The sequence below is a fragment of the Populus euphratica genome, unplaced genomic scaffold (genome assembly GCF_000495115.2).
Source record: "Populus euphratica unplaced genomic scaffold, PopEup_1.0 scaffold2106.1, whole genome shotgun sequence".
Taxonomy (NCBI): domain Eukaryota; kingdom Viridiplantae; phylum Streptophyta; class Magnoliopsida; order Malpighiales; family Salicaceae; genus Populus; species Populus euphratica.
In genome coordinates this window covers 15,174-28,466 of record NW_011501948.1, presented here as the reverse complement: position 1 = coordinate 28,466, position 13,293 = coordinate 15,174, and the positions used below count along the sequence as shown (strand labels likewise).

At 32.2% G+C, this 13,293-nt stretch overlaps 1 protein-coding gene across 2 annotated transcripts; it reads right to left on the bottom strand.

Annotated features, from left to right (window-relative positions):
• Nucleotides 1-852: 852 nt before the first annotated feature.
• LOC105118645 (glycerophosphodiester phosphodiesterase GDPDL3-like) lies at nt 853-10,139 on the bottom strand. 2 transcript variants are annotated; one of them, XM_011016628.1, is made up of 10 exons: nt 9,937-10,139; nt 7,583-7,750; nt 6,184-6,477; nt 5,367-5,476; nt 4,694-5,195; nt 4,225-4,263; nt 3,831-4,115; nt 3,020-3,162; nt 1,834-2,317; nt 853-1,501 (listed from the first exon to the last, which is right to left on the bottom strand). In XM_011016628.1, exons 2-10 carry the CDS (start codon nt 7,692-7,694, stop codon nt 1,209-1,211), a joined length of 2,262 nt encoding a protein of 753 aa, XP_011014930.1. In that variant the 5' UTR covers nt 7,695-7,750; nt 9,937-10,139; the 3' UTR covers nt 853-1,208. The 2 variants fall into 2 exon arrangements, with proteins under 2 accessions (XP_011014930.1, XP_011014931.1); XM_011016629.1 differs by having other exon boundaries at nt 9,941-10,139.
• Between the last annotated feature and the right edge of the window lie 3,154 nt (nt 10,140-13,293).

Genomic DNA, 13,293 nt, shown 5'->3' with positions numbered 1-13,293 from the left:
TCATTTCTTAAAATTTAATTTTTATATTAACTTTGGTCCTCATTTTTATAATTGTTATTTGCTTTTCTCCTATTATTTTTTTATTAAAATTTTTTATCTATCAAATTTGGTCCTCATTCTTTTTATTGTTACTTATTTTATTTGAAATACTTTATGAAATGTTAATTATTATTATTTTAATTTCTTCATCTTTTTTTTTTAATTTGATCTTTATTATTTTGATTATTATTTATTTTATTTGAGATAATTTATGAAATTATTTTTTTTTCAATTTCATTATTATTCAACTTTTTAATTTGTAAGATTTGTCCCTCATTATTTTAATAAACTTGAGAAAAATAAAGCATTAATAAATTATTTTTCAGTTCATTTTCCATAACATAACCAAACACTAAAAAGTGTTTTCCAGTTTATTTTTCATAATACTACCAAATATCGGAAAATAATTTACTTTTCAGAAATTCATTTTCTCTAGAATTTACTTTCCAGGAATTCATTTTTCTTGGAATTTATTTAAAAAAAACAATTTTCCTGCAAACAAATAGAGCCTTGGTATTTCTTGTAATTATAATTTACATGCTTTATTTTCTCTGTGTTTTTTCCGGTTTCTAGTTTTGGCATTACTCTTCTTTTTTCTTAACATATTGAAGTCAAGTTACGAGCTCTTGATAACGAGCTCTTTGATCAAGATCAAGTGTCTAATTATAATTTTCCTTTGTTGGAAAAAGAATGAAAAATTGATAGCATATTAATTAAAGAATTAGTTATCAATGAACAATAATCAACTATCACTTTATTTATTAGATCAACAAATGAAAATAATTAAATAAGACATTTCAATTAGAAAAAATAGATTGACATTACTCTTTATTTATTATATCATATACTTTACCATCAAAGAATAATATTATCTTACAACCATGAAACAGGCAGTCAATTCACCATTACATCTTACGTGTCCTCTAAGGAATTTGTTTGTTTTTTTTCACAACACGAAGGGAATTAAGGAAGAAAATGCCTACAATGCTACATCAAAAAGAAAGCTTCACAGCCGTCCAATAAATAACCCAAATGAGAGGGGAAAGAACACAAAAGATTAGCTTCGAACAGTTGTTCAACAAAAAGCTTCAAGGTGCCTCATCTTTGACCAAAAGAGATTGGAAATGACAGCACATAATGATCTTGAATAGAGTGATCATGTTAAACTTTTAAAGCAGCAGAAGAATGGTGATGAGCATAGCCAAATTGGACAGGAAGATGCACGCACCAAACTTGGGCAGCCCATTTGGAGGTCCTGGTGGTACTGCTGTAGCTCCACCACCTGGAACTGGAGGACTTGCTTTATAAGATGGCAAGGGTCCCTCCACAACATCAGTTGCAGTTAACACTGGGTTTGGAGGCTCAGCTGGGGGCAAGGCATAAGGTGAGATTAGCTGCATGAGACCGCCAGGCTGAGCAGGGCTCATGTAAGGAGGTAAATCACTGCCCAAGCATCGGTTCCCTGCAATAAAATGGAGCGCTGTGTTACTAAATGGCAAACAGATATCACTACATGTCTGGTGGATTAAATTTATTATGGAATTTCCCTAAAATCTGAAATGAGACTAACACAAATAATGGCTGTTAAATGTACTTTCAAGTCATATTGTATGATCCTTACCTGATTTCTATGTGTAATATGCGAAATCTATTTTTCTCAGCCTAGTACAGTATGAAATTAAACTGACATTTTCATGAGAACAAGATCTAAGGAATAATTTGTCCAGAACATACAACTTCGTCCAGGATTCACCCTGTATTGTTGCATATAAACTAGAAACATCAGTGACTTACTCTTGTATCTGGCAGAAGTCAGAGGGAATTCTGTGATAACACCGCTGATGTTGACTCCCATGACATAGGAGTTAATTTCAACTGTTGAATCTGAGAAGAAGTCCCATGCCTGAGATACAAACTCATTTCTGAAAGTTTCCACATAAACTGAGAGCCCATGCGATTGCAGCTTTGGCACAACATTTGTGACACCAGTTAGGAACAAAGAACTTTCAGGAAAGACAGAGATCTTGCTGATGACCACAGAATCAGCGAAGTCTTTGATGTCCTTCAGGGCTGCATCTTGAGTATCTTGAATATCCTCTTCAATCCGGTACACAAGTTCATAACTCTTTTTGTCCCTAAATTTCATTAGAACTGAGCTGTTGGTGGACTCAATCATAACTTTCTTGGAAGTTGGATCATCATAACCAGCTTTGCTCAAGATATCAAGTACTTTGTCAGTAACGAGTAATCCCTCTTTCTGTATAAGATAGGCTGCATTCTGAAATGAACAGAACAGACAACATCAGTCAGGGTGGGAACAACCTTCATTCTTTCTATTGAGCTGCTTGAAATGTGGACAAAAATAACAATCACATATTCTTCTTCTTTTTTTTTGGCTACTGTTGAAGACCTTATTCTATTATTCTACGAGAGAAATCCCCAGGCGTGCAATTATAGCTCAAAGGTCTGTACTAAGAATGTGAGCTACACGAGACTAGAAGCATGGCAGGAAGTTATGCCAAAGGATTTGGTTAATGCAACCACAGGAACCAATGTCATCTTTATTGCTACAAAAGAGATGAAAATGCAGATTGCAAGCAGATGAGATATCTGAAATGAGCAACCATTGAATATGATTGTCCATTAAGTTCCACCAACCATGGAAACTAACACCATGTGTGAAATGGTTTCCAAGTTGGGGAAGAAAGATAGAAGATATAATATGTTCCACTGACAGAACTAACCCATTAAGCACTGTTTTTGTTTACTAATAAGGAGTTGTGTGATTATAAATTTGATTTTGATAACATGCTTTGCATCCAACAGGAAAAATGTCAAATTTCCACAAACAATCAAAGGAATATCAAGTGCAAGCAGTTTATGCAAGTTCAGAGCACAAATGCAGCAAATGTGATAGCAGGAATCAGATGATTCAAACGAAGGATCATGTACGAGTAATGTGAGCTTAGCAAAAACCCACCTCAATGCTAATCAAGACACCAGAAAGCGAGCTAGTGTTCTTTGCCAGTGCTAAGAAATCAGACAGTGTCAGAAACTTCCCTGAATTTCTGAATTTGGGATTCCGTGACAATTCATATTTCGAAAATGGATTGGAAATCACCGCTACAATGGCAAAAGAATAGGATCAATACAAAATCATTATCTTCAATGAAAACATTTGGACAATCATACATCCACCAAGAAACATACTATGGAATTCAAACAACAACTAGATTACAAAGAAATTAGAGTTGGGCAGGAGTCAAAAACAAAAAAAAACAAAAAGAGCAGAGGACTATTCCTGTTCCTTTCACAAAATTCTACCTTTTAAAATGTAAAGAGAGCAAAATCAAAAGAATGGTGCCAGGCAAAGGACATTTGCGTTTGGTATTGTTCCAAGAATTCTAATCTCTGTAATTCTTTTCATGTATTTATCCTCAAATCTCAAGTGGTGGGAATAGCTGGTTATGAGATCTTGTCTTGTGACTCCCACGACCAAGACGTCATTTCCTTTGAGCCCTAGATGGATGTGTTTTCTTGGCTGGCCACTCTTTATTTGTCTTCCTCAATGTCCTAAATTATTTTAACTTTGTGATTCAGTACTGAGCATTCTATTTTAGCAGATTGTGAGGATTGAGTAACGCCCCTCCACATAACTGTTTGTTCACAGGCCAAACTTTTTCCCGTACTAAAAGGAAAATAAAAAATAAAAAAATCATGTTTTATTGGGAAGGGAGAGCAACAGAAGATTGAAAAAGCAACGAAGTAAAAGCCAACCAGTTTGAACTTACGAGTTAAGCTCTGAATCTCACTCCATGTTAAACTAAAGGTGAATATCCCATTGCCTGCCTTAATCTGTGGAATATCCTGTGCACGATTGCTGTAACTTGATTGGGCAACTGTTGTACTATCATAAAGATTTATAGAGCCTAAGCAAAATGGTATCCCGTCTTTTGATATTTGAACAGGACAGTCAATAACATCAGCACCATCTAAAATAGCTTTCTGGTAAGCCAAATCAGTGCAACCAGGGTAGTCTCCACTTGCACCATTTTTTGAGATGACCAAAAGTTCCACTGAACCATGAGAAAAGGAGGAAGGAAGAGGTAAGTACTAATTTTCAAAACATGCAATATCCTTCAAAGTTAAATCTCATATAAAAAGAATCAGAAAATAATTTTGCACCTTGAGGTGTAGCATTCTTGCCTAGACCAGAAAAACAATCTGCAATACAGAAGGAGAAATCAGAATCTCAAAATATTTATTCTCCAGATTAGGAGAAATATCCAGACAGAACTTAAGCATTATAATCTTTAACTCCAACCGAAAGATTACAGCTAGGATAAGCAGAGAGATTGTCTCAATGGTTCTATGAATCAACAATGATAACAGCAGTCACAGTACTAAACCTTTTAAGTTCGACCAAAATTTGAATCATGCAGTGATAAGGAATCAAGTATCAAGCATGTTCTGACATGAGAAGCTAGAAGTAGCAACAGTTGAAAGTTAAATGATGGTAGGTGAGTTAACAACTGCTCCCATAAAGAAAATACTGCCTAATGTCCAGTTATTTAAGTTGAAAAACACTAGATTGAACCAACAGTTCACGGTTTATTCAGATACATGATGCTTAAAGAGAAGGATTACAGCTTACCAATAGTCGCAGAAGGAGTTACTGGAAAGTCAGAGAGCACGCCATCAACAGAGAAGTCACCATTGTCAACAAAACCAAGATACTCGGTTACAGGATCATAACTGTAATTGTAACTTAGTGGAACGTCATTATAAAAATCTGATACAAAAACCTCTAGCCCTGCCTTGTGCGCATCCGAGACGATAGAAGTATGAGGTTGTAAGTAATTACTTGCATCCAAAGGCCATATGTATGACTTTTGGATAAGAATTCCAGATGCAAATGTCTTGATGAAAGTAAAATTCGTTGAGAGAGAACCATATGTCTCATTTGTTGATGGCTCAATGACATTTGGTTCCAGAAACCGGAAGACCAGTTTTGTTACATTTAGGTTGAATCTCTTAACAATACCTCTCAAGAAACCCGCTTCTGGTGATGAGAGATGATTAATGACAACCCTTTTGGATAGAGACAGTATGTAGCTTCTCATACTCAAATTGTGCTGTTTGAAGAATGCATCATGCTGCAAAAGTATCAAAACAAAACAATTTGGTTGAAGTAATTGATGGTAGTACACGTTCCACTGAATTAAAGGGAAAGGAAGAATAGCAACAGCAGTAAAGAAGGCTTCATATCAATAATTTCATAGATGGTACTGATGTAAGATAAAACAGAAATTATATTGTTTCTCTACCTGAATATTCAGCCATAAGCCTGGTGGTTTTAAGTTAGCCACATCCTCAACAGTTTGGATGGGATAACTGTTATCAAACCTTTCACTCCGAGAATAGATTCCCTGAGTCACTGTCAAGGAAAAACAATGTCAGAATCAGAAGTTCGAGGTAAGAACTGAGAAGTTAAGAAACAGTTGATCCACACAGACTGGTATGCTAAGAAAATTTTCATAGTCAATCTCATGAAGATCAAATTAGATAAAATCTCCTTCAGAGACTAATGAGCAGGTCCCTATCAGTAAAATCTGAAGATCAACAATGGGATATCCAAATCCAAAAACAAAACAACCCCCCATTGGTTTTTTCTTCAAATATTTGATTGAAATATGCTATTTGCAATAAAACTATCAGTGTCTCTAAATGACCTGATGTTATTAACTGTCTTTTATGCTTGACCATTACTAACTACCACTTATACATCAAGCAAACTTTACAAACAGAAGGACTATAACAACAATAATAAATAATAAGAATGGAGAATAAACAACTTGTATTTTTGTGTTATTCTTATGCAAATAAGAGGGGTGAGGTCTTGAGTTTGACTCCAGCCTTTGTCAATTCATTGCTAATTTCAACAAAAAATGAAAAGAACGAAATGGCAGCTGATTCACTTGATTCATGCAAATTTTTAGCAACCAACAATAAGAAAATCTGGATATTTCAAATGATCATTTCATGTAATAATAATACTTTACAAGAAATATAGAAATAAACAGGCTGCCAAAAAATGACCAATAGCCATATGAAGCAAGTTGTTGAAATCTTAGCCGAACTCACAGAATACAAGTGACAATTCATTGAGAGTGAAATCCACTGTGAACCATCCTCGGGTAGGAACTCCATTAACTAGGTACAACTTATCCTTATTTTTCATAACTTGTGCAATGCTAGTAGAATTGTCAAGCCTGAGATCAGGGGCACAAATCCCCACACCATCTTTAGTTAACTGCACATCACACCATAGGACAACATCCGGCAAACTTGTAAGAGTTGCAAACTGGAAAGCAACTGAGCTAGAATCAGGAAATAATCCTGAAAACCCGCCACGTGCTATGACTAAAGGGGGATTTCCTGCAGAATGAAATTAATTAGTGAGCATTTTTCATTATAAGGTCGATTGACTCTACTCAAACGTGTTATAGGGTCATATTTTTATCCATGCAAATTTACCGCAACACAGATTGCAAGTTCACTAACCAAAAATTGTTATTGCAACACAAATTACATCAAATTATTTTGTGAGCATATAAGAATTAGTTAAGCTGCAAGTTCAACATTTTTTGGGTATTCATAGTAGAAATATTTTGGAAAGCACCAAAAATCTTATGAGTCGCCATTTTTCTTGAAAGAATTTTATTGACCAACATTTGTTTTTGTCAATTTTCTCAACAAACTCAGATTTATAGAAACCTCCGCTTTTTGGAAAGCCAGGTTCAAGCAAATTAACTATCACATATAACAATTGACTTATCAGAACTTAGAGTGTGGGGAAATGTAAAAAAAAAAAAATGAAAAACCACCCACAACACCAATATCCAAAAGCATGTAATTCATGAAAAAGAAATGCATGCACAATTTTTTTTTTTTTGTGTGTGTGTGTGTGTAATGAACTGAACTGGCAGGAATTTCATATAAACTGAGGGTTTTCCATAAATGACATGATGTGATTTCTCCAAGAAAAGAAAGAAATTCAAGAATTCGTTTTGCATAAGCCCATGATGAAATCAAAATCAGCTTTCGAAAAAGAAATCAATTTTAATCTTTGAATTTAAAGTAATCTTCAAGGCCCAATACAAACAAGTGATCTTATTCTAGAAATAGTAACCATGTTGTTCCTTGCTATTTTCTTAACTAAAGCTTATTTAAAACGGTGTTTAACGATCTAAGATACCATAAATAAAATTATCACAAATTCTACTAATTGCTCATTTATCATAAATCAAATGCAAAAAAAAAAAAAGTAAAATATTGCATCTCTTATATATTTTCAATATTTATTTAGGGCCAAATCTTCAAAGACGGAAAACAAACTTCCCTGCAAATGCAACTAGCTCCTAAGCTGTAATTCTAAAATTGAAAATCGAGCATCACATGCATTTTCCTAGCAAACAAACACAAAATCTAGAGGGAGAGAGAAATATGTCTGCGTGGTAGTGAGAGAAAAGCAAAGACAGACCGGTGAGTGTTTGCCAGGTACTAGCAGATCCCTGAGCAGAGACAACAACCACCAATGACTGAAGTAGTAGTACAGCTAGTAGAGGAGTGAAGAACGAGCGTAAGTTACACATTGCCGGAAAATCTAGCCGGCGACTTGTTGGAGGAGCTTAAGCAAAACTCCGGCCAAGTTTTCTCGATAAATGCGACAGATTTCCCGGGGGGGTGGCTTGGGTTGTGGAGAGAGGGGGGGTGGGGGGATGGGAGGTGGGGAACCTTTTCAGACAGGCTCTTAACAGATTTGTTAATGTGTCGAGCCTTTTCTTTCTTCTTGTTCTCTAGTGTTATTATTTGTTATTGCAAGTGCATGATCGATGTTTTAACATGGATTGTCAGCAAGAGCCGCTAGGTTTCGAGGAAACAGATATTTATTTTTAAAAAAATATTAAATTGATAGTATTTTTAATAATTTTAATAAAAATAAAAAAATTATTTTAAAGTGTTTTTACAAATTAATAAACATTGTATACACAATTATTGTGCTGCCATCAACGTTTACATTAAAAAATATTTAACTCTCTTTCACTATAGTCAAATAACCCTTGAAGGTTTATCCTTTTAATAAATTATTTTATTTACTATTATTTGATCTTAAATTATATATATGTTTCTTATACATATCATCAACAACTTTGGTTATTTTCTATTTCCATAGCCGATTTTATCTTATAATAATATTATTGAGAGAGGTTTATTAGCTTTTATTGCAAGCTATTAGTTGATATTAAAAAACAATTATATGAATATTGAACCTTTTATTTTTATTTTAAATATAAACAAAAATAATGCTATATAATTGATTAATTCTTAGACTTAGAAAAAAATTTAATTTATTATTAAAATAAAAACCAAGAGATTAATTTATAATTTATTGTGTTATTTAGTTTATTTGTCTCAAAATATGCAATATGTATTAATTTTATGTTAAACCGTTTATTATTGTGGTTTTTTTATTTTATTGTTTAATTATGAAGAAAAGTTTGTTTGATTAGTCAAATAATTTATATTTTTAAATTAAACCCCACATATAATTATATTTCAAACATTAATTTTATAAAAACTAAGATAATTTGTTTATCTCACAGCCATTTTAACTAAATATTTTATAATTTTAAAATTACTTATTTAAAATATTTTTTTTAAACTGCAATCGCGTAAGCTAAACACTACCTAATCTAACTTGCGTTTTGAATTGTGTTATCTTGACGGTGAGAGCGGCTGGCTTCAGGTTATTAAATTATTTGACTGGATGATGAGCTGGGAGAGGCCTCTGTTGTCGTCGTTACTTGTTATTTTAATGGAAGCTTCGTGTATTCAATCCATGGATGTCTGTACAATGACAATAATGCCCCGAGGTAAAAGGATTGATGAGGGAGTTCCATTTGTGGTGCGGGGAACCATACTTCGAATCTCGCTTTTTAATTTAATTGTTTTAGTTGCGAATGAGTTCTTCATTATATTTGATTATCGGAGTAATTGACCGATTTATTTTTATATATTGGATGGTATTCTTTGACATGTTCATACTTATATACTTATTATTTTTAATTTAATTTTTTTAGTTGTGAATGAGTTCTTCATTATATTTGATTATCGGAGTAATTGACCGATTTATTTTTATATATTGGATGGTATTCTTTGACATGTTCATACTTATATATTTATTATTTTCTCCCACATACTTTTTTTATTATTATTATTTGATAAAATACCCCTCAAACTATAAGAACATAAGAAAAGGGGTAAAACTTAACTATAAAAAATTAAAGAAACTTGAAAAATTTAGGGAAAAAACTTATAAAACTAATAAAATTAAAAAGATAAAAGATAAAAAAAAAATGAAAGTACCCAGTGGAATCTAAAGGTTAAAAAACCGATCTTATTTTGCAGGACACGAGTTCTAAATTTCTTTTCATTAGTCTCTATGTTTTTTTCTATATTTTCTATGAATTATTTTAAATTTTTTGAAATATTCAAAGTTTTTGTCTTTCTGAATTTTTTAGTTTTTTTTCTTAGATTCAGTTAATTTTAAAAAAAAAATCTAATTTTGTATATCCTTATAAATATATAAGGATATATGAATTTTAAGAAAATTCTTAAAAATCACATGGAGAAATATGTTCAAGGATAGATGAAAATAATGTCCTTATATCATATCTCTCTCCTTTTCTAAATTGAAATTCACCTGCCAATAATTATTCCTCTAACTTGAATTTTGATTTTCAATTATGAAATTTTCTTTTTTTCTTTATTTTTTCCTAAGAATATATTTAGAAAGTTTGTTTTCATGTTAATAATTTAGAAAGTTTCTATATATATATATATATATAGAAAGAGACAACGACCATTACTAGAACAAATATATCAGACAATATATGGTAAATTAACAATTGAGGTGGACTAGAGATCTCTATCTGCCCACTCAATGATGGAATCGGGAAGGCTCGAGCCACTGAGTAAAAGGTGAGGAGTGCTGGTTGGAAGACAGCTAGAATGGGGTCCACACATGATCACTAACAGTCTGGCAACAGTCCACTTGTCATGATATGATTGGGTGGCGTAGTGAGGGAAGCAAAACGCGTAGAATGGTTCCTATTTCAGGAGACGGTGACTTGTCAGCACGTATGGTATTTATTTCATTTTAATCAGCATTGAATGACAGAGCATAGGTTCTCAGTACTCACTGTCCTCGTAAAGGATTTATTTACCTTCTCTTGCCCCCAAAAGCAGAAAGCACAGCGTTTCTTTTTTCTTTTTTTCTTCGATATAAATTCAAGAAAGTAAACAACCGTGAGGACTCCTATTAGGTCAAAAAGATAAAGCACAGAGAAATAAAGAACGAAAAATGATATGGTTTGGAAAAACCTGAAATTAAGATGAGGCTTTCCATGACTACTGGTGCAATGGATTTTAGAAGTTTTTTTTTTTTTGTAGTTGGATTGTGTTGGTGTTACACGAACCCTTCAAAAGCAAGTTTTTTTTTACTAGGATAAAAGACTATCGAATATTTAAATTAATAAATCATGAGAAGTGAATAATAGATATATAACAAAAACAATGAAAACATAAAAGAGTGCAAAACAATGAAAACATAAAAGAATGCATGTTGTGTTTGCTGAATGTGATGTGAATGTGATGTTATCTCGTGGCTTGTTATTGTTACTTGGTAAGATAAGATATTTATATACCTTGGTTATATGAAATTAGCAGGAGGAGAGTGAATTTGTAAATATATCATGCAAGAGTAATCATGAAAAATAATTATTTTTATCACGCATGCAATTTATAAAATGAGTCATTGGTTGCTACATCACACTATTAATTGGTGAGATAAGGTAGCATCATAGTAACCATTGGTGAGACATGTTGACGTTCGTACTAATAGCTCTATAATAAACAATTATATGTGTGTGTTTCGTAACACTAGTAAGTAATTGTGTGGCGTCGTAATAATAAGGTGTGTGCTTGTGACTTTCATAACTTTTACAATAGAGAATTAGATGTGCTTCATGTAACATTAGTTAATGGTTGCGCAATGTCATGTTGATAAGGCATGCATTTATAACTTCTGCCAACTTAAATGTGTTAAGTGTTTGGGCAACAATAACATGGACATGATAATATTTTATTGTTTTTTATTTTTCTTCCCCCCAACCTTACATGATGTCCATTCAAATAAAATTTGAGAACTGAATTGAAGGAAAAAAAAGAATAATTGGTTAGCGAGTGTATTATAGGTGCCTACATATAAATGAGCCCTATTAAGTTATAATGGTGTATTTGAGATCGTTTTATCTCTAATGATAATATTCTTTAATAATATAAGATTGTTTTAATAAGAATTTCTTATAGTACAACATATGACATCATTGAAGTCACAATGTTACTTCAATGACTTATCTTTCCTTTCTCTTATTTTTTTTATTTTTTCTTTTATTTAAATTAACAAGTTAGTCTTTTTCTCTCCTCTTGTTATCTGATCTACTTCTTTTCTCTTCTTTTTTTTTGGATTGATGACTAGCCTAACTATTTGTTCTTCCTTTTTTTAATTTTAGTTGGGCCTTGATTAGTATTTAAAAGTGCATTTTTATCAAGGTTTTATTTCATCATTTTGCATTCGAAGTATCAATAACTCCTTAACTAAAGCATGTTTTATAATAACGTATCTAATAATATAAGATACCTTTAATTTATGGTAAATATTCATTTTAAATGCAGGTCTATCACATAAAATGAAAGAATTGATTGATTACTTTAAGAACTTAAATTGCAAGGGCAAAGAGATGACCAAACTTAGAAAAGAGATGTCGGTGCAGTCCATACCAAAACACTGTTCGGTAATTAGGTCATATCTAGAGCTATATATCTCAGATTTAGGTCTAATTTATATGGATGGAAAAGTAAGACATAGGCCTGCAACTTTCATATGGAGCCCAAGATCTAAAAAGGCCATTTTCAAGTCCAAATTGTAGCAATAACAAAGAAACCCAAATCTATCTTCCAGCTCGAGCACTGTTCATTATTTGGCCTATATCTGGAGTTCTAGAAGTCCAAATGAGCTGAATTTTTTACACAAGAAAGCTGAGACAATTTTCTACAACTTTCATTTTCAAGTGGCTCCAATTTTGACATTATCAATGGTGTTTTGGGCAGACAAGAGAAGATAAAAATTATTACCAAGTTAAGAGTTGGTCACCCATTCATCAATTAGTCATCAAATCAATAGTTCCCAATTTTGGCCTATAAAAGGAGGCATTTGCCATGCATTTAGGCATCTTGGTTTCCAGATCAAGATTATGCTCTTGCTTTTTCTCTTTGTATTTTTTGTAATGTTTATGTTTTGCTTTCATTAATATCAAGTTTATACCTTTCATTTCCTTTCATTTACTTAGTTAAATTTTATTTTATTTATGTTCTTATTTTATTTATTTATTTTTCTTTCTTTCATTATGTCTAACTAAATTTATTATGTCAAGGTGAGAAGGTTACACTAAAGGTGTAAGAATAAGTATAGTGTAAACTCAATATGGACTTTAATGTTTGATACTAACATGTTTTGTATTTGTTATCTTGTTTACTCTTTAATACTTTGCTTGTTAAATGACTAATCTTGATTTATGTTGTATAACACTTAGTACAACAAATGCTTGACACTTTCATAGCCCATACTGTATGGTATAACCGACACCTAAGCTATGAAAGGAACTTGATTTATTGTTAACATAAGTTATAATCATGAATGCTTGACGAGATTTACAAGTATTAGCATTAATTGAATAAGATGACTAATGTAATCATGTTAACAATATATAATCTGATTGGAACCTCCTTTGTGTGTGGTTTCCAATTCAATAATAAGAGTTTATACTATACTTGTTTGACATACCATTAGTGGAACCTCTAACCTTGACATTTGTTATTATTATTGTTTAATCCTTACATTAATTTTCCATCTCCAAGTTCTCATCATCTTCTTCTTCTTCTCTTTCTTTATTATTATTATTATTATTACTACTACTACTACTACTACTACTACTACTACTACTACTACTACTACTACTACTACTACTACTACTACTACTACTACTACTACTACTACTACTACTACTACTACTACTACTACTACTACTACTACTACTACTACTACTACTACTACTACTACTACTACTACTA

Coding starts and splice junctions, on each gene's coding strand:
- LOC105118645 (XM_011016628.1), bottom strand. CDS start 7,694: ATGTGTAACTTACGCTCGTTCTTCACTCCTCTACTAGCTGTACTACTA. Junction 5,196..5,366: donor GCTTATGGCTGAATATTCAG/GTAGAGAAACAA, acceptor ATACTTTTGCAG/CATGATGCATTCTTCAAACA. Junction 4,264..4,693: donor AACTCCTTCTGCGACTATTG/GTAAGCTGTAAT, acceptor TCTGTATTGCAG/ATTGTTTTTCTGGTCTAGGC.